At 45.9% G+C, this 21,820-nt stretch overlaps 1 protein-coding gene across 6 annotated transcripts in view; it reads right to left on the bottom strand.

Moving 5' to 3' along the window:
- ARMH1 (armadillo like helical domain containing 1) overlaps positions 1-21,820 on the bottom strand; it is a 46,994-nt gene that overhangs the window by 20,184 nt on the left and 4,990 nt on the right. For 4 of the 6 annotated variants that reach the window (XM_037021962.2, XM_017669349.3, XM_073233806.1 and 1 more), the window contains exons 2-6: positions 11,853-12,080; positions 8,069-8,137; positions 7,013-7,179; positions 5,817-6,013; positions 3,444-3,528 (exon numbers count right to left, since the gene is read on the bottom strand). In XM_037021962.2, coding sequence (XP_036877857.1) covers positions 3,444-3,528; positions 5,817-6,013; positions 7,013-7,179; positions 8,069-8,137; positions 11,853-12,058 — 724 coding nt within the window. In that variant the 5' untranslated portion in view covers positions 12,059-12,080. Of the gene's footprint in view, positions 1-3,443; positions 3,529-5,816; positions 6,014-7,012; positions 7,180-8,068; positions 8,138-11,852; positions 12,081-13,127; positions 13,229-18,988; positions 19,082-21,820 lie in introns of those variants that run through there. The other 2 variants (XM_073233804.1, XM_073233805.1) reach the window with 2 other exon arrangements.

The following is a 21,820-nucleotide window of genomic DNA, read 5'->3' as shown; positions in this document are numbered from 1 at the left end:
CTCTGCCACCAACGCCCACTGCAAAGGAAAGAGCCACTGGGCGCCCACGCCTCTCCACCTCCTGTCTCCATCAGACTCTCCTGAGAATTCTGCTCCTCTTGTAGCCTTCTGTGGAAGGCTGTCGGTCCCCAGCCATACGCAGCGCGGGAGGTAGAGCACTCATACTCCTTGCCTTCCTCCTACCACACTATCCATTTTTCTCCTCAATACAAACACAGTCAAAACCCCAGTACTTGCACAATGGAATATTATTTAGCCTTAAGAAGAAAAGAAATTCTGCCACTGCAACAACATGGATGGAGCTAGAGGGTATTATGCTCAGTGAAGTAAGTCAGGTGGAGAAAGACAAACACCATATGATTTCACTTATTTTTGGAATATAAAAACAAAGCAAAACAGAAGGAACAAAACAGCAGTAGACTCATAGATACTGAGAAGTAAGTTACCAAGGGGGAGGGGGTGGGAAACTGTTGAATCACTGTGATGTACATTTGAGAAAAACAAAACAAAACAAAACAAAACAAAGCCCAGTACTTGGCACATCACAGATGTTCAATCGTATTTGTTTTTTAAAGAAAAACCAACCTTGCCCTTTTAAGGTTAGTCCACAGCTACATCACCTGTTCCTCTCAGTCCAGGCTTCTCTGACCTGACTGTTGCCATTCTGGCAGGACTTGGTCTTGTACTGTGGTGTCCTAAAACTCGGACAAATGCACCTCTGATCCTTTCCAGTCATCACTGTTAGGACCACATCTAAGACCTCCTGCCGTTGATGGAGTTTCAGTGGAAGCTGAATCCTGCGCTCTGTCCCTTCATTTCCACGCCACCGACCGTGTGAAACAGCTCCCCCCAGTGGACAATCTCCATATATGCGTGCTCTATATTCGCAGTTCAAGACTATTTTGAAGTGCCTGGTGAAAAACGGGAACTCATTCATTCAACAAACAACTCATGAGCGCCTGTCAAGAGTCTGGCATATCTGAAATTCCTCTGAGATGCAGAGTTTCACTGTTATCATATGAACAGATGTGAAACCAAAAAAGCAACGAGAAAGTTTCATGTTCCTGTTGCCTCCACCAGGATTAGTTGGTACATAAGGAACGCAGAGGGAGTCTCAATTGGCCCTAAGATGGGAAGGAGCTGGGCCAGTTGCAACTTGTGAGGGGTTCATCAGTGAAACTGAAACGAAGCCATTTTTTCATAGGTGTATTCAACAAACTCCTACTGAGCTGGAAAACAGACGCATCAGACCCAGTCCCTGATCCTGAAGCTGCTCAGAGGGCGGGAGCAGCAAGGGATACAGGCAAGTAGTCACTACCACAGTGTGTACGTGCGGTGCTCCCTCACCCCCTCCTCTACAAGCCTAACTAGGGTCGAACATAAGCTAAGGGCTGTGCTGGGGGCAAAGTGAGAGCCGCCCTGAGACTGTGCAGTCTGTGCAAGAGGCGTTACCATCCTGGGCATGGCTGTTTCAGGGAAGGCAGGTCCTGGAGGGGAAGGAGGGCACAGGGCCATTCCCCCTCCCACATGCCACCTCATTCCCCACACCCAGGCACCTCTTCATCCTGTCAAAGGGGGGAGGGCTGACATCTGGGCAGGGGCTGCAGGCAGGTCAGGAAGGCCTCAGAGAGGAAATGCTTAAGCTGGGGGTGACGGGTGAGGAGGGTGGCCACGTTTGCCACATGGAGCCGGGGTGTGGGCAGGTGGCCTCATGGCCACCCAGCCCAGTGTTCTCCAGCTGTTTGATTAAGCTTCCTAACATGATCCCACTCTCCAGTCACCTCCTTGCTCCAACGCCAGTGATAAATTTCTGTCCCTGGGTCTGACTTTAACCAAGGTCCCTCCACCACTCCACCCCTTACTGGCAACTCCTTCCGGGCTAAGAGACTCTGCTCCGGCTGGTAATGGATTTCACCACAGCATCACTTCCCAGCCTACAAGGTCCACAGACCCATGCATGCCTGCAGGGGACAAATAGAAAACTGATGGGCTGCTGAAGGAAAAATGTGGTTGACATTCAAGGTCAACACTGCCTCTGAAAAATACTCGAAACTGGAAGTGAGCCTCCAGACCTTTGCTGATCTTCCCCAGGATCCGCTCCTTCTGCCCCTCACAGACTTCTTGGCCCTGGGGCTCAGCCTGTCATTCCGGTCACAGGAGTCCTGATATGTACTGGCGTCCAGACCTTCCTGCTTACTGGGCCTCTGTGCTGGCCTCCTGGGCCCTGCCATTCCCTCTCCCACATGCCACCTAATTCCCCACATCCAGGCACCTCCTCATCCTGTCCACTCTCTCTTCCGGGGCCTCTGCACCTGACTAGACCTGCACATTATTCTTACTTTGTTGTCTGAACACCCTGCAAAGCCTTCCGAATGGCCTCCATCACAAGTCTCCTTGCGGCTCTGGCCCACCTCGCACACCACCACCCAGGAGATCTTCCTGAGGTGGCGCAACCGCTCTGTGCCCGTTCCTTCTCTGGGCCCCATGCCGCCTGCTGGAGGAAGTGCCAATACTGCATCTGGGGTTGAAAGCTCCTCCGTCTGGTCCTAGCCTACCTTTCTAGATCCTTCTGGACTGACACTCTACCAGACCTCTACCAAGTGATCTACCTGTCATTTCCCAGACACATCTTGTACTGCCCTCTGTCAAGGCCTTCATGTGTGCCATTCCCTTTTCCAGAATGCCTTCCTCTGCTCCTTTCTACCTTCCCAAATCCTTCCCATTCTCCACGGCTCGGCTTAAGCAACACCATCTCAGAGAACCCTTCTTTGATCCCTCCTGTTGAAAAAAGAATACCCCTTCTCTGAACCACTGTGGGAACAGGGAAGGAAATGCCACGGGTTACATGTTTTAAGCATATGCTTTGGAGTCAGACAAATCTGGCTTGAATCTAGTTAGCCGTGTAGCCTTGGGAGGCATACTTATCTCTCTGTGCTTCAGTGCTTTAGCTTGAAAGTGTGAAAATACCAACCCCACCATTCATTCATGGGAACATTTGAATACCCATTATGTGTGGGTCTCTGGACTCTTGTAGTTATTGTGAGAATTAAGTGAAATGCTGCATGGAAAGTGGCTGGCACAAAGGGGTACTGAATAAATGAAAACTTATTAATACCACCATTACCCAATTTAGTTTCTTAGGAGAAGGACAGTCCTCAGGGTGATTTCTGTTTAAAGGGAAGCCCCACATAAGCTCTGGACCCAGGCAGATACTAACAACTGTTAAAGCACTAAGTGGCTGATTCAAAGTCCAGAAAGGGACTGTCATTTTCTGAATAACTTGCTGATCAATACTGAACCAGCATCTTCCATCTAGCAAGTGACCCAGGACACTCCACAACAAGGCTCTTTGTGACTAAGAGAAAACTTTTATGAGCGAATCGGTCTACTTGCTGCTGTCACTGCGCTTTGGGGCTTGGAGCAGACCCAGCTGCCTCCCCTACCTTCATACTGGACTTCCAGGTGCATCGTGCGCAGCAGCTGCAGCACATGGTCCACGATGCTGGGGTGGGTGGTTCTGATGATCGACTGACAAGACAGACAACGGGGCATGTGGTTACTCTTTAGAGCTAGTCCGCCTGGAAGAAATGAAAAGCAGACTTCCAAACAGCTGGCAGCCTGGCTGAATGGAAGAGGGAAGGCGGCAGTGAGTCACTGAGCAAGGCCTTGCACCATAGGGGCACATTTCTTCTCAAGAGGAGGGGCAGAGGTGGGCAGCCAGCAGTTAGCCCGTGAACCTGCTGAGGTTGCCACCGACCCTGTAGCTTGGGAGGCGGTCCGTTGAGGTTGGTTGGCTACCTGCCAGAGGTGCAGGGAAAAGCTGGCTGCCTTGCTGAGGGGAGGGTGGGCACAGGCTGAGGGGAGTGTGGAACCTAGATCCTAAATCTTCTCTCCTCCGGAGCTGCGCAGTCAGGGAAACCCTCTTTCCCACCTCTTCAGCCTTTATCCAGGCTTTGTTTCTGGGCCTGCAGCGTTAACCACCCGCAAGCTCACCCACATGGAACAAAATTATCCTTCAACCTATTTTCTCTCACTATTGTTCTTTTTTCCCTTTACACCCAAGCTTCCCAGGGGAAGCCACTCCTTCATCCTCTGAGCATCTTTAGACAATCTGCTGCAACTTATTTTTCCTGCCAAGGGCAGGGGCCTAATTCACCAAAAACGTTTCCTGCTGGTACCATCATCCTGGTCTACTCACGCTTAATCTCTCCGTGGTATTTGACCCAGCTGATCGTGTTCTCCATATTGAAACTTTTCCCTTCATTTTTGCAGCTCTGCTTTTTATCTGTTTTCCTTTTATGGCTTCCATTGTTCTTTTCAAAGAGGCAGAGCAGTATATGGAAAAAACAAGGACTTTGGAATTGGAGCTGGAGTTAAACGCCCTCTTAGTAAGTGCCTCTTACTTAGTGTGTGGCCTTAAATAAGTCACTGAACATCCCCAGGGCTTAGTTCCATCATCTTTAAAATGGGATAATATCATCTGCCTACATTACCTATTGTGAAGACTAAAAGAAACAGGGTAAGGCCCCTAACAGTTCCTGGCATGTAGGAGGCACTTAACAAATGGAAACTAGAAATAATAATGATCGTCAGCTCTGTTTTCCTGGACCTTCTTCCTCAGCTCATCTCTTAAAGGTTGGCAGTGCTCCTTTTCTTCTGACTTGGTACATGCTACCTGGGTGATCTTATTTGTTTCTGTTGTCAGGGACACTTCTCTGCTCATGGAATCCAAAGTGCGTCCTCATTTCAGGTCTCTCTCTGGAGCTGCAGGCTTTTGTTTTCTACTGTCCACTGGGCATCTCTACTCGATGTCCTGAGCAATAATTCCTCAACAGAGCTGAGAATCTGAATTCCTTGGGGAGCTTAAAAAAGAAAAGCATTACCAGAGGCTGCCTGAAAGCTGTCAGATTCTGTGCGAGAGAGGCTCAGGATACAGCAATTTTTACACAAGTGACCTAGCTGCATCTCTGCAACTAGCATGGCCTGCTCCTTAGATGGGCAGTGGGGAACCAGCCAGCTCATCAAGTTTATTGGGTCAAAACACATCTCCTCGCAAATCCAATCAGTTTCTCTTGCTGTCTCGGTGGCACACAACTCACCCTGCTGTCTAAGTCCAAAACTGCATGTCATCTGTAACTCCTTTTCCTTTACTGCCTTAAGTCCCATGTACTCTGCCTCAGAAATGTCTGTCCAACATGGCCACCTCTCTTCCCACTGTCCCGGTTCAGGTCTTACTGTCTCTTTGATCTCTTAATGGTCTCTTTTCCTGCATCCATCCTGGGGCTGTTTTGAAAGCTTTTGGTGATTCATCTCAAAACCACTCTTTGAGCTCCTCTCTTCCTTCTTTACTAGGCACAGTGTCTTCATGTGGCCACCATGCCCCAGATCTGACTTCTCTCCCACTCCTGTCTGAGAAGGCAGACTCCAACAAGAGAAAAGGGGCTTCCTCAGGCACTGAAGATCCTGCCTCTTCACTTACATGCCATCTACAAATGTGTGCCATGATTCTTTCCCTATCATATTGACTCCTTTGATCTTTACTACAGTCCTTCCACCATCCTTGTTGCTTGTCTCAACCACTTTTAAGTTGGCCAACATCTTTCTGATCCTGAAGTAAACAGGACAAATCACTCCGCTGGGAGACGTGCACTCTCTGCCCTGCCTCAGGCTTCTGGAAGTAACACTGATTGAAGAGCAGACCTGCAGTGGGAGGCCAAGCTCGGTTTCTCATGCTTGCATGGAGCGCGACTGTGGTAGGTAATTGTAAGGTTACTGTGCTAGAATCAGAACCACAGGAGCATGAAGCTTGGGCTTACCTGAGCAGTCCTGAGGGTCTGCAGGGACAGCTGCTGAGCTTTTGGGGATGCACAGGGCAGTAAAGCAATTAGACCTTTGTACACTTGATTCTGGTACTTGGGATTACCATGAACCAAAGAATCCAGCAGAACCTGTACTTCTTCCTGGGTCTCTTCTGATTTAGACTTTGCCAAAAATTCTGCTATGGATCGTATGCCTGAGCAAAGAAAAGAGGAAATGCTAAATTGGAAGGGATTTATATAAATAGTCCTCACTCAAGAGTACACGGTAGTGGTATTAAGAAGTTATTCAAGCCCATTCAATCAGAGCAGAATCGAGTTCCACTCAGTTCTCACGTTGCATCACTGTGCTGCTCACCTTAATGCTATGTGGCTGGAGGATTTCATTTCAACAGAGGCCTGTCAGCTTGTCAGAATCTGTTTTAAAATTTAACTTGGCTCTGCAAAATGCATAAATAAGCATGCATTTCTGATTGGTCCATAACTAACAATGTGTAGCACTCAGCAGTTTACTAAATGTTTTGACAAATATCACTTAATTTAATCCCAGAAACTATACTGAGAGGGAGGTATTACTGTCCATTTCATGCTTAAATACACTGAGGCTCAGAGAGGCCATGGCAAGACATAGAGAAGAACCATGATGGAAGTGGAGTGGGGGACGTGCTTTGAGGAGGGGCACCTGGGAGATGGCATCTCCTTTGCACACTTAGAGCACTGGATAGAACATACTGAAATCAGTGGATTATTTACCTTTATCACCATACTGTACACTCTCTGAGGATAAAACTCTTTCAGTTTGTACCCCAAGAACCTTAGCAAATACCTAGCATGCATATTCAGTAATTTTATTTCAAGAATTATTCCTAACTCACTTAGTTTCACAAAGGATTTTAGGCCGTGGCTCAACAAATGTTTGTTGAATGGATGCATGAGAGAGAATATGTTTCAAATGGAGAAGTATTTCCAAAACCACCATGGAAAGGTTTGAGCAAGTGACAAATCATGAAAACCATAAATCTGGGTCTTCTAGTTGTGCTTTGGACAGGAGCTAATTGAGTCCACTCTACAAAGTGCTTCGCCTGCAAATAGTTCCATGATGCGTTTTGCTGTAGTAAGCCTAGGTGCTGCCGCCAGTTAACCAAGGTCCCTAGAGAGACATGGGAGTTGATACCCTTTCCATACCTAGTACCTACCATAGCTTTCACAAATGAGCTCCTTGTACTTCCTGCCAGAGTTTGCAATAACTTGAAGCAGCTTGATGGATTCCTTCTTGTCCTCCTCCTTGATCTTCTCCAGCCCAAGGATTTCCAAGAGAGTGAGGACACCTCCAACCTCAAGAAATTCTACAAGGTACCGATTACTGTCCAGAGGGTAGAAGAGTAGAAATAAGACACTTGTCAACTTCTTTGGCACAAACCTTTCTAAGGGATCTCAAGGTCTTTTCTTCACATATTTTGTCCATGGGTAAAGTGACACAATAATTTGGAAGTTCTTCCTTCTAGCAGGAAATGCAAAAGTTAAATACAACGGACATTTCTCATGTTTGGCTTTCCAGCATTTGTTCCTCTTCTTTTAGAAACAGCACCTAAATGGTCCCTTGGGTAAACACCCATTTGCCACTCATGGGCCATGTGGTTTTGGTAGAGTGAGCAGGTGACAGGGCATATCATTCTTTTGACTGCAGTAATTGGCTAGAGCCAGGTATGTGACCTAAGTTGCTCCAATGAGGTTCAACACCCTGGACTTTCTTGGGAGCCCCTGGGAAAGGTATGCTCTCTTTTTGGCTGAGTTAGAAGGGCATGTATCTAGCACTTCTGAGGAAGATAACACATGGAGGCCTATGACTACAGAGAACAGAGCTGAGAAATGGAGAAAAATGGAGGGAGAGACCAGGTACTCATAACAGTTTTTGAGCTCCTGAATATAGCCAGGCCTGAAAATGGATTTCTACCTTCCTGCTGGGCTTTTCAGTGAAGTGAACTAGTAAATTCCCCTTTTTCCTGGTCTAGTATGAATTGGTTTTCTATAATTCACAACCAAGAGGGTGCTGACTGATAAAGTGTCAGTAGAACACAGGGATGGAGAAACCAGAGCAGGACCACATCTGACACTACCTCTGGGTACATCCTGAGGGCTACTAGGTACCCACTGATAACTAGAAGCCGTGGTCCCATGTGGTATGAATAGCAAGAATGCCATGAACCCAATATGAAACTAAGACCCCAGAATCTCTCTAGACTAGAACTCACCTGCTTACAGCTGACAAGAAGATGCCAATGGACCTTAGTATCTTATTTAAACATGAGCCAATCATATAGCTGTATGACAAGTTAAAGAATGAATTTCAGGGTTGCTTTGCACACAGACACCAGATCTGGGGTCTGATCCCTGGTACCGGCTATGGCCCAGGGTGACCAACAGCTGAGTTGTATCCTTTACTGGAGAAGAGGCCACACTAGATTGAAGGGGAAGTGGCTACACATACAGGGTAAGAGGAATGTGGGCTGCTGGCAAGCATGTTCACGGTTCTCCTGTAAGCTTTTCAGGGGTAGTTCGGCCATCTTGGCTGACAGGCCCCCTAGAGAGCAAGGAAGCTCTGCTGAATAAAAAGTACATGGAGAAAGCTGGGGGTCAATTTCCAAGCCTCTCTAGCCATGACCATTGCACCCTTGGGTCTCAACACAGTCCATTACTTTATGCCTCATTTTTAGACTTCTCTAAATATAATCAGCTTCATCATTAATTCTCAATTTCATACCTGCTCAAAGCTTTACACTGGAGGTCACTATCTTTATGAAGAATTGCATGTCTTTCTATTAAGAACAACGGGAGATGGTGGAAAAATTAAGCTCTGATTTAAAACAACCTCCGTATTTAATGTTATTTTTTAATGTGAGCTTTGCAAAAAGCCTCATTGTAATAAAGCACCCAGAGCACGCATCAGCTTGGATACAAGGTATGAAATCAAGCCACAACAGAAAAGGAACCAGTCAACAATTACTAGGCTCATAACACATCACAGGCTCTTAGAACACTTAAGAAATTAGCTGAAATTATTGCAGCTCATGGAGGATGACTGAGAGCTTCCAAGACTGATAAAGGCTAATGTAATGGGTTGGAGGTAATGGTGCTTTGTTGGGGGAAGGGTGCGTGAGGCAAATTATCTCTGCTGCACCCTGGTTCCCAGGATGCCAATAGAAGTAGAGACAGATTGGCTCATTAGGAAAGGCTCTTTACTGCAAAAGCAGTGTTTGCTCTGGAGCCAGGCTCCCCTGCCTGTTGCCTCACTAGCTGGGGGCCAGGCTATCAGCCCATGTGGTACTCCCACGCTGTCCTCCACCCTGCTCTTCCAAAGCCCCATCTCCATCCCTGCCTCAGGGCCTTCTTTCTCTTGCCCTCAGGGACCAGTGAGGTTAGCCAACTTCTGTCACCATCTTTTTCCTTTGTCCCAGGTTGGTCTTTTATTTTCATAGCTACTCTCTCTACACATTTCTGGTCCATTGTTTCCAGCAGTTAGTTCCAGAAGTTTGCCACAATATCACAGCAGCTAACAAGTGCTAAGCTTTTAGTGTGTGCCAGGCCCTGTGCTAACTGCTTTGCTTGCACCGTCTCATTTAATCCTCACCACACCCTGCAGTGGGTGCTATTAGCGTTTCCATTCTCCTCACTAGGAAACAATCTCAGACAGGTTAACGACCTGGCCAAGGTCCCAAAGTTAACTGATGGAACTGGGCAGCCTAAGTTCTTAGACAGCCTAGCTCAGAGTCTGAGTCTGTACTGTAAGGCCTTCCTGCCTGTAGACAGAGGGAGTGGGGCTGTTCACTTGGATTATCTCCTTGTGTAGAGTTGGAAGTAGAACTGTGGGTCTGCACTGTCCATGGGGTAGAAGGCATTGAAGTAGAGTGGACAGTATAATGGGCTTTGGGCCAACCAGACCCATTTCAAACCTTATCTATGACATTAGTAAATTATGCAATGTTTTCAGGCTCATCTTTATCTTTAAAATGGGATAATGCCAACCTCCTATTAGGCTTGATATTAGGCTCAAATGAGATATTTGTATATCACATAGCTCAGTGTCTAGAGCATAAAAAGACTCTATAAACAGTAACTAATAATTTTGTCATATAATGTATAAATCCTTAGTTTTACTGATTTATTAGTAAGTTCAAGGTTAAACAGGGGGTTTGGGGTTTATGTGGGATTAGGTAGAAGTCAGTTTTGCCACACATAATGATACTATATTGATTTGTTTTCCTTAAAAATCCACTCTAACTGGAGAGGTGGGGAGGAGAAGTAGGGTCACTGACTTAAAACATCATGCCACCTCAGCTGGTCTTTTCTCTGTTGTCTGACAAGGTCACAAGTTAGAAAATTATGAATTATTACAGGTGTAGAAAATAAATATACAGCTGTGTATAAAAAGCATAGTTCATTCAGGCATTCACTCAGCTTGCTGAGTGCCCATGCAATGTCAGCCACTCTGACTGGCATTAGGATACAGAGAAGAGTGATACCAGGCCTCGGGGAATAAGGGCATTGTTGAGTAAGCAAGCAGTGGGCAGAACACAGAATAATTCTTGGAACCACTAACATTTAAGGGGTGGGTGGGAAAGAATCCACAATAGTGACTGAGAAGCAGCAGTGGGAGAAGGTGGAGGAGTGGAGGGCCTTTGAAGGGGCAGTGGTCAGGGACTGGGGCTGGAGTGTGGCAAGTGAGGTACTTGCTTCGGGTGTGAGATTTAAGGGAGCACCAAGTCACCCAATAATATTTCATATTCCATAATGTAAACTGTCACCCCAAAGGTGACCCCCTGTGTCTCCAGCCCCAGTCAGCCTCTGGGGCTCCTGAGCACAGGCACCTCAAACACAACATGTCCCAAATTAAACCTGCATACCCCTAACCTCACTTCTTTTCTTGTATTTTCTTCCCACATAATGGCATCCCAGTCAGCTAGGTTCCCAAGCCAGGAACGATAGTCATTCAGTGGGATATGGGTGGAGTTGGTAGTTGGATTAATAGGTATGGAACCCTGACTCCAGAGAGACATTTGGGCAGGGGTACACACTTGGGAGTCCCTGAACTGGAGTGGTATTGACAATAGATTAGGTCACGCAGGGAGATCTGAGAGTGAGCAGAGAACAGGGATGTGGATGGAGCCCCAGGGAACAACTGACATTTAAGGGATGGCTGAAGAAGAGAAGGAATGGACAGAAAGCAAGGAGATAACCAAGAGAACTGGTATCATAGTAACCACAGGAGGAGGTGTGTGTGTGTGTGTGAGATATGGTCTATATATGCTTCATTTTTTTTCTTTTTTTTCTTGAGGCATAATTGACATATGACATTATATAGTTTCAGGGAAGAGTGTTTTGAGAAGTGGGAATGGTTGAGTAACAAATGCCACTGAGAGGTCACTTAGCAGGACTAAGGATGTAGTCATGTGGTTTTGCAACTAGAAAATCCCCAGTAACCTTGGCCAGACCTGCATCAGTGGAGTGGAGCGCACAGTAGTCAGACTGCAGTGCGGGGGTGGCAAAAGGAGGTGAGGCAATGGAGGCAGGGAAGGTCGGTGACCCTTCTAAGAAGTTTCACTGCGAAAGGCAGGAGCTGGGTGAGATGCAGGATTGAGAAAGGGATTTCATTTTCAAAGATGGAAGTGATTTGAGCATATGTAAATGCTGATGAAAAAGCAGGTAATGAGGCCAAAGCAAAGGCTATAGGGGAGAAAGAATAAAGTCCCTGAGGAGATCAGAGGGGATTCAAGCGCAGCACAGAGAGATTAGCCCTGGATGGAAGGAATACCCACTTTAACTGATGGGAGCAAAAGAGACTAGGAGTAAGAATGAGGATCTATTTATAGGTTGGGAAGACTGGAGTGAGGGAGCTCTTGACTTTGATGTTGGTCTTTTGATCACCAGAGGTCCTGTTCTAATATCTTAGAACCAAGAGAAGAGCTCTCTCCATCTTCATTCCTTTGCTCTTTGGAAGACTGCCTCGTTTTTTTTTTTTTTCTGTTTAGCAAAGGATACGTGAGTCTCAGCCAGGTGGTCAAGCGCACCAGGAATAAGCTGGCTCCCTGGGAAAACTCCTGCTCCAGTTCAGGGGCAGTTCTGCCCTGGTTGGTTTCAATGAAACTGTCGAGGATGTGACTCCTTGTGACTTTGCCAGCATTGTCCCACTCCTGTAAAAAACTCAACAGCCGGCTAATTGCCGCCTGCTCCTTCACAGAAGTCATGATGAATCAGTCCTGAAGTTGGCTATAGAGGGAGGGGAAATAGACAGGTTACCACAATATTTAGAACCATGCAAGTCCTTAAGTTACTCTATGGGTTTTGCTTTTCTAGAATCACCTGGAAGTGGGGTGAGCCTGTGTCACCCACTTGGATGTAGTGACACTCAAAATGCATCTCTAGGACTGGTCACCTGCTACTTAAACAGGGAGGATCTAGCTGTGCTGTAATGGAATTAAAGCTATCAAGGTAGTAAACATCTGCTTCCTATTTAACAGCTAAAATGTTAGCCCTTTGGCTTCTCCGCTGATGCAGGCAACTAAAAGGACTACAGGCTCCCGCTGCTTGCTGAAGACCCAGGCCTCGCTCACCCCTCACTTCATACCGGCTCAGAGATCTGGGGTCTTCAGAGACCTGGCTCCCTCTTATGCCAGTCAGCCAAGGGAAAATTCTCCTTAACCTTGTACCTTGAGCTTTTATACTAACTCTCTTAAAAGGAACTTTTAAAAAAAGTTAGTGGGAAGAAAAAGTTCCCATTCTGTAGTTGGATTAATGGGCTGTGGTTTGTAGGAGTCTGTGTCCTTGGGAGAGTGTTTTCAGTGGGGGAGGGAAGGTTTAAAATAAACCCGTTTTCCAAAAATAGTTGTGATTGAAAGTGTTATTATCCATAACAAATGTTAGTGCTGATGGGAAAGAGGCATGTGTGATTCTTTTGTCTAACAGACAAGTGAAAGTCATATTTCACATTATCATGGGGTTTTCCGTGATTTACAGAATATTTGTGAAACATTACGTGCAGGGGCCATGATTGATATGGAGAGAGGAGCTTGTATGTAGGGGAGATGTGTATTTCACTCAGACTGTTCAACATGAAATTTACAGTCCCATAAAGTGCTTCTACATCTTCGCCAGAGATCTAGTTAAAAGGACTTTACAGTCTGAAACATCCTAAAATTGATTCTAAATTAACGTTTCCTCACATGTATTTGAGATATTGATGGGGCCTAGCTATCAGAATTTTATTAGGAAGTAATAATCTGATGCATGCTGAGACAGACATACATACACACCAACCTCCACTGGTCCCCAGAGGACACTGGATATGTGCTCCCAGGAAGGGCATCCCACATAGCCTCAGGGATGGAGACAGCCACAAAATCCTGTCAGCCTTAACAGCCAGGTGAGTAACTGTGGCCTATCCTACACAGAAATGACCAAAACCTTTCATTGGATCAGGCATCCGTCACTGTGGATGACATTACACCTCTAAGTCTGTAGACTTAACTTTCTGAGGACATAGCCACCTTCAACAGACCTCAAGAAAATGGGGATGAGTGGCTGTTCTAGACTCCAGGGAGGTGAGGCTGAAATACAACCACGAGTTTCATGAGGCAGGAAAGCACCCTGTTCCCCTGGCCTGCTATGGATGGACATTTTCTAGGGTCAGGTGCTACAGCAGAGATGCACCCAGCAACTCTAGGACCCCCAGGTGGGAAGCTTTGAGATGGATGCTCCGTATTATGGGCCTGGAGATTTTCTTGAATCTCAGCCTTCCCCTATCTTCTTTTTTTCTTTAACAGGAGAAGAAAACCCACAAATGTCAGCTTTAAAGGTTATAGTGATTCAGCAGTGACTCAGTAAATACGCAGTGACCAGCCCTCATGGGGCACCACGCAAGGTGCTGAGGGAGACGTGGAGACAGACACGGCACTGCGGGCCCTTGGGGAACTCGAGCTGTGGTAGAGCTGGAGAACAGGAGGGCTGCAGCCGGAAGCGCCCAGGCCCAGGTCCCCGCGTGCTGTTCAGTGAACAGTCACATAGTGGCGCCTGCCTTAGCCCTCACCATCTCGCATCTCACTTCAAAGACAACCACTTTCAACCTTTTTAGCTATTTCTTCAGGTATTTACCTCCAGATCCTCAAGTGAGTTTATACTACTTGCTATGGGTTGAATTGTGTCCCCATCACTGCACCCCTGAAATTCATATGTTGAAGCCCTATCCCCTAGTACCTCAGAATGTGACTCTATTTGGAGACAGGGTCTTTAAGGAGGTAACTAAGATAAAATGAAGTCATTAAGGTGGGCCTTATGAGAGGCGACCAGGACACAGACACATAGAGGGTACACTCTGCAGGGACCAAGCCAAGGAGAGAGGCCTCAGAAGAAACCCTGCCACACCTTCCTCTCAGACACCTTGATGGGAGCCTCCAAACTGTGAGATGACACGTTTCTGTGGTGTAAACCACCCAGTCTGCAGTGCTTTGTCACGGCAGCCTGTGCAGACTCATACATGACATTACTTGATTTATCCACATCAGGCAGTATTTATTTCTTATTCTGACAGTTGAGAAATTAGCTGTCTTTTAGCACTCTAACCCCCATTTTTTTCTCTTAAACCTCACAAAGAGTTTTCCACAATTTACACTTAAATCAGTAGTTAGTGTTTATACTGTTGACCAAGTAAATAAAATCTGTTCACTCAAGCTGTAAACTACTGTTACATTTTCTAAGTTGCTTTTCCCTGGAATTGTTTCTTTTTTTCCATCATGTAGTTTTCTAAGTACCTAGAGCTACTTTCTTCCAAATGTTCAAACATGTAGCAATGATTTTTCCAAATGTTCAGCCCCTTCCTGATCAGTTCCATCTCTTTCCTGGAGACCTCTGTCCCACTGACTTCTTTCTATTCCAGTTTGGACTGGTTGCTCGCTGAGCCTGGTGCACAAATGTTGTCCTGGGATTTCCTTTTGCCAGTCTACTCTGTCCAGTGCCCTAGTTCCTGGATCTACCTTTTCTTTCTTCTTGGTTTACTCTCATTTTGTTGAAGCACAGACTCCAGAAGCTTCCTAAGATATGCAAATTATTTGTGTATGTGTGTGTCCTTCAAAGTCTGAAAGTATTTTGATCTCATGTTAGATTGGTTGGGTATATAATTCCATGTTAGAAATAAACTTCCTTGGCTTGAGCCTCCCCATTATTGCTGTTGAGAAGTCTGACATTCTGATTCTGTGCCTTTGTGGCTATTTTTGTTACTCCTGATGCTTTTAAATCCTTTTCTTAAATTGTATGATGTCACGCCTTGGTGCGGATCTTTTTCATTACTACACTAGGCCCTTGGTGGGCTCTTCTAGTCAGGCACCATGTCCTTCAATTCTTGGAAATTTCTTTATCAGGCAACGACTAATCTTTTTAGGAACCCATAAATGCCAGTAAATGATTTTTTCCCCCTCCTGGGGTTCTCAGGGCCCTTGGAGAAACTTTTCTACTTTCCAAGGGAAGGTGAGAGGGTGGGGATGCTAAGTGCCTGGCCGCCGGCACGCTGGGAGTGGAGGAGGGGGAGGGGCTGGGTAGCCAAAGGGCAGCGTGCAGCCCTTCTCTCCTCACTCGGTTTTCCACCCTGCATCTTGTCCCTGCCGCTGAGACTGTGCACGAGGCTCCTGGTATGGAGGCCTGCAGCGTTCAGGTCAGTTCCCTTCCTCCCTGTGCAGCAAAAGATCTTGAGGTGTGGTCTGGCTTTTGAGAAGAGCTCGGGGGTGGGGGTAAAGCATGCGGACTTCAGGCCTTCCCATGTTTACCCCATACCTCGCTTCTGACCTTTGCTAACTGAGCTTCCGAGGCATTCAGTCTCGTGGAGGGTAAAGTGGGTGAGCCGACTGGCTTCTTGTTGGTAATCACCCTTGTTGGCGCTTAGTCCTAATTTCTCAGGATGTTTCAAGCCAGGTAACATTCCTTCGCTTTCCTTCTACCTTCTAATATTTGTTGAACTTTCATCTGCTGTTACCTCCTTCTCTGGACTTAATACCTTTTAGGTATTTCTTTCTGTAGCATTATGGTGGTGAGGTTTTGAGAGGTGGGGGGAGATAAAAGGTGGCAGTCATGTTTAATCAAGTACTTCCAGCCACTTATTTATTGTTATCTTAACTATTCTTCAAAATAAAATGAAAATCAAAACGAACTAAGTACAATTTTAAAAAGAAGAAAACAGTGGGAAAAGGAGAGAAATGTGCCAATTTCAAGAGACAGTTGCTGGGATAAATTCTATATCTAAGTGCTTCTTGACTACGAAAATTGAAGGGAGAATATTCTGTGTCTTTCCTAGGAAAGAGAGGAAAGATGGCAAGGAGAAGAAACTAACATTTTTGAGTGTTTATTAAAAGCTACTCACATATCATTATATGTATTATATACATTATTTGTTTTAATCCTCTTAAGATCCTGAGGAGATAGTTATTACTATCCACAGTTTTCAGATGACAGACTGAAGGTTTAAAAAGATATGCTCATGTTTTAATGATCTCACAGTTAAAAAGGGGTGGAAATGGAAGTTGAACTCAGATTTGTGTGAACTCCAGAGGTCAGGGTCTCTCAGTTAAACCAAAAGCACTGATTCTGTTCTCCCCTGTTCCAAAACTCCACACCAATAACCTGCTGTTGCCAGATTCAGTGGCTGGCTTTCAGTCCCACCTTGTCTGACCTCTGGTGGACTGTGGAAGATCTCTTCTCAAAACTCCTTCCTGGTTCTGGTCCGACTCCTCAGCTAGTTCTGCACCTCAGCCTGGATCCTCTTCAGGTCTTTTTGCTGTTCTCAGTTCTCAAGCTCATAATTTCCGGGGTGACCGCCTCCATTCCCATCACTTCAGATTACATCTGCAGGCTTCATGACTCCCAAATCCATATTCTCAGCCTGGGCCTCCCTCCAGAGGTGCAGATCCTTCTAATATAAATGACTAGTGGGTGTCTTCATCAGTGTGTTTCACACACCCTTCAAATCAATCAGTCCCAAGCTGCACCGTCAGGCCCTCACACCTGCTCCTTCCTCTGAGTTGGTTCTATGTCAGTTACCGGGCCACCAGTCTTCTAGTCACCCAAGAGCTATTTTTGATGTATTCCTCTCCCTTGCTCTTTTTATCTGAAAAGTGGCCAGGTTCTGCCAATTATGTCTCCTAAATCTACCTCAGATCAGTCTATTTATCTTAATCTCCACTGCCACTATTTTAATTTACTCCTTCATCCCACACATGGTTACTGCAACAGCCTTCTAACTGGTCTTCAGGTTTACCCCTTCCTAATTGCTACAGAAAAAATGCAAATCTGAGCGGTGTCCCTGCTTAAAATTATTTGGTTGTTCCCCATTTCCCACAAGATAAAGTTTCAAACCCAAAGACCTTCCATCTAAACTCTGCCACAGCTGAAATCTGACCTCCCTCCCCGCCCACACCCCATGTCCCTGCTTCCAGTGGGATTGGGAGGAGGAGGCTGCCAGCTTTCCCACACCTCAAGTCATTCTCTGAATTCCCCAACTGTTTCTAAATCTTTCCTTTTTCTCTAAGGTCAGGCCTCCTCTCCTTTCCCCTCAGCCTTGCCTCAGTGCGCATTTACGGGCCCCTTCCTCACGCTGTGATGTCTGCCCCCGAAGGCTTCCTGTTTACCTGAGAGCTGCTAGGCGATTTCAGCGTCAACATGTTTCACCTCCTAATTTGGTTAGCGTCATCCCTTGCACATAATGGGTGCTCGACAAGTGCAGTTTAAACTGACATCCAACACACTGTACTCATGAGTGCTTTACTTTTCTTAACTCCACACAATAGTTAATTAAACAGATGTCCTGGGTGTCGACTCCTGGCCAAGCACTGGCACTGGGATTGGTTGACATGACAAACACAGTCTTTGCCCTCAAGGTGCTTAGAGAGCGAAAGGCAACCAGGAGATTTTTTATTTATTATTATTTTGGTATCATTAATCTACAATTACATGAAGAACATTATGTTTACTAGGCTTCCCCCTTCACCAAGTCCCCCCCTACATACCACTTCACAGTCACTGTCCATCAGCATAGTAAGATGCTGTAAAATCACTACTTGTCTTCTCTGTGTTGCACAGCCCTCCCCATGCCCCCCCATGCACTGTACATGCTAATCGTAATGACCCCTTTCTTTTTCCCCGCCCTTGTCTCTCCCTTCCCACCCATCCTCCCCAGTCCCTTTCCCTTTGGTAACTATTAGTCTATTTTTGGGTTCTGTGATTCTGCTGGTGTTTTTTTCCTTCAGTTTTCTTTTGTTCTTATACTCCACATATGAGTGAAATCATTTGGTACTTGTCTTTCTCTGCCTGGCTTATTTCACTGAGCATAATTCCCTCTAGCTCCATCCATGTTGTTGCAAATGGGAGGATCTGTTTTTTTCTTATAGCTGAGTAATATTCCATTGTGTATATGTACCACATCTTCTTTATCCATTCATCTACTGATGGACACTTAGGTTGCTTCCATATCTTGGCTATTGTAAATAGTACAGTGATAAACATAGGGGTGCATCTGTCTTTTTCAAACTGGAGTGCTGCATTCTTATGGTAAATTCCTAGAAGTGGAATTCCTGGGTCAAATGGTATTTCTATTTTGAGCATTCTGAGGAACCTCCATACTGCTTTTCACAATGGTTGAACTAATTTACATTCCCACCAGCAGTGTAGGAGGGTTCCCCTTTCTCCACAACCTCGCCAACATTTGTTGTTGTTTGTCTGTTTGATGATGGCGATCCTTATTGGTGTGAGGTGATATCTCATTGTGGTTTTAGTTTTCATTTCTCTGATGACAAGTGATGTGGAGCATCTTTTCATGTGTCTGTTGGCCATCTGAATTTCTTCTTTAGAGAACTGTCTTTTCAGCTCCTCTGCCCATTTTTTAATTGGATTATTTGCTTTTTGTTTGTTGAGGTATGTGAGCTCTTTATATATTTTGGATGTCAACCCTTTATCGGATCATTTATGAATATATTCTCCCATACTGTAGGTACCTTTTTGTTCTACTTATGGTATCCTTTGCTGTATAGAACATAGTCCCACTTGTTCATTTTTGCTTTTGTTTCCCTTGCCTGGGGAGATATGTCCATGAGATTTTTGCCTATGTTTTTTTCTAAGAGTTTTATGGTTTCATGACTTACATTCAGGTCTTTGATCCATTTCGAATTTACTCTCGTGTATGGGGCAACCAGGAGATTTTAATGAAAAGTGGTTAAGTGCTCTGCTGGAGGCCATCCCAGGATCTGTTGGAGCACATAGGAGAGGCACAAAATCTAGACTCCAATGACCTCTAACCAACCCAGTGTTCACACTCATGACCTACATCCTCAACTTGTGAATCGCTTGTGAAGCCTTCAATTCCACGCCCTTTACCCTCCCCCCACCTCCTCCATCTGTTCCCAAAAGACCAACTCTTGGGATTTACAAAAAAGTTATAGGCCACTAGGCAAGAATGTCCTGCCAGTCCTCTTCATTCTTTGCTTAACACCTGTACTCACACCCACCCTCCTTCCTTCTTTCCCCTTTACAGGAGCTCTCCATCCACCCACCTGCCACCTTGGGCCCTCACTCTGTCCACTACTCCCTCCTCCTCTGTATCTCAACTGCTGTCTTTATTTAAGCATTTTTCCTGTTAACTTACTTAATGCTTGCCTATCCTACAACAAAAATAGGCAAAAATTAAAACAAAAACCACTTACCTCCCCCTACTGTCCCCCTCCAGTCACCTCTCTGGTTTTCTCACTTCCCAGCAGAACTTAAGAACAGTCTACACACTCTTTTCCATTCTCCCGCTGACCAGACTCTCCTCAATCCAGCTCAGTCTGGCGTCTCTCTCCAGCCCCTGCCCACCCCGACCCCACACTAACATCACTCAGGCCAGCGTCCCTGACAACCTCCTAATTGCTCAGCTAACATCAGTGACCATTCCTCCTACTTGAAACACGTTCTTCCCTGATGCCTCTCTACCATGACATCTTCTCTTGGTCGGCCTGCATCCCTGCTTGCTGCCTCCCTTTGCCCCATCTTTGAGTTTCCAGTGCCTGTCACATATCTAAGTCCTCAGGAAGTTGCCTCAAACATGATTAGGAGTCCCTCTGCCCCACCTCCAAACTCATTATGAGCAACTCTTTTAAACATGAAGTTCAACAAATAGTGAGAGGCAAGTATGTTCCATCCTTGTGCCAGGCCTCTAGGGTACACATGAAGAAAATACACAGTTCCTTCTTTCAGGGGTACACAGTTTGAGGGTGGAATAGAGAGGGCTGTAAATCAGCAATTTAGCCCCAACAGTGTGGTAAGTGCTATGATGGACTAAGCACAGGATACTTTAGGAATGTGGAAGGGACATCTAACCCAGCCTTGGTTCAGCGGGTAGCTGTTATGGAAGGCTCTCCAGAGGAGATGCCATCAGGCTGAAAGGCAGCTAATTGGGTTAAGAGGAGAGGAAACTGTATTCCAGGTAGAGGGAATGGAACATGCAAAGGCTCAGAGGTGAGAGTTATAAGGCCTATAAAAGAATTGCAAGTGAGAAGCAGTACAGTGTAGTGGTTAGGAACACAGACATGAGTGGGACGATCTCCCACCTCTCAGCTGTATGACCTTATGCAAATTACTTAGCCTTTCTAGGTTTCAGTTCTCTTGCCTGAGAAGAGGTGATAATAATTACCTCATAAGGGTCAATAAACTACCTAACTTTGAAAACCCTTAATAAAGCTTAGCTCTTATTTTCATTGCTGAGATTGTTTAGAATGGCTGGAACATGGGGTGAGGATGGAAGTAGCAAGAGATGAGGCTGGGAAAATAGGCAGAGGCCAGAGAATGAAGGGCCTTATATCCTCCGCTGCAATTACACTCTATCCTGAGGCCAATGTGAATGCACTGAAGGGCTTTAAGTCAAGTGACAAGAAAAGAGTGTTATGGAAATATCATCTTGGCAAAATATGCTGACCACACAGGGCTGGGGAGAAGCAGAAATGCCACATGGGTGGGAAGACCAGGACCTGTGACTGGCTGGTTGTGGAGGACAAAAGAGGGGAAGGACTCAAGGGGGAGGACCGGATAATTTTCACAGAGATTATAGAGACCATTAATCGCGACTCCCTTCTCTCCCCTCCATTCTCAGCCTCACCATATCAGCACCCAGCCTTTCTCTGTGCACTAGATTCTGCCCCTCCATTCTCAATCTTTCCATTTCCTCGGACTCCTCTTAAACCCTTACTCAATCTTCACCAAACCAAATCAATACAGAAATAAAGCCTTCCTTGACTACCTTTCCCTCAAGCTTCTATACTTTCTCCCTTCTTCATCCCCAGATTTCTCCCTCTGGTCTACAGGATAAAGTCTAAACTCCACATGGCACATGAGGCCCTTCAAAACATGGCTCCAGGCTGACCTCATCTTGTTACTTCCACATACTCCCCCTGCCCTTCCAGGGCCCTCGGCATCTCCATGCTGCCCTGCCTTCAGGAATGGCCAGCCTCCTTTTAGCCCTTTGGCTAATTCCCCAAGACAACTGAAGGCTCTCCAATGTACCTTACTGTGCTGTAGAACCTAACCATCCCTCCTCCTAGAGTGTGAGTTCCTCAAGAGCAGGGATTGGTCTTCCTATCTCCATGCCCCGATGGATTGGCATAATGCCTGGCACAAAATAGATGTTTACTGAATGCTTGCTGGGTGGATGGATGAAGAAATCAGCCAGCATCTGTTTAGATGGTTATAAATGAATGTCCACAAAACTACCAACTTCCAAAGCTGCCACATGCAGAGTGGCAGCACCTCGACCCAAGAAGGCCAGTGCAGCCTATGAGGCATTTTACAGCGATGACAGGAAATAGCAGTGTCAGCAGCCGTGTCATCTTTGGGCACTAAGGATGGAATCAGTGCCATGAACGGTCAGTTAAATTGTAATTGAAGTGAACTGTTCCTCTGCAAACCATAATGTTCTTTAGCTATAGCCAAATGGCATTCAAGAA

This window comes from Manis javanica, chromosome 4 (assembly GCF_040802235.1).
Source record: "Manis javanica isolate MJ-LG chromosome 4, MJ_LKY, whole genome shotgun sequence".
NCBI classification, from domain to species: Eukaryota; Metazoa; Chordata; class Mammalia; order Pholidota; family Manidae; genus Manis; species Manis javanica.
This window is presented reverse-complemented; position numbering and strand designations above follow the sequence as displayed.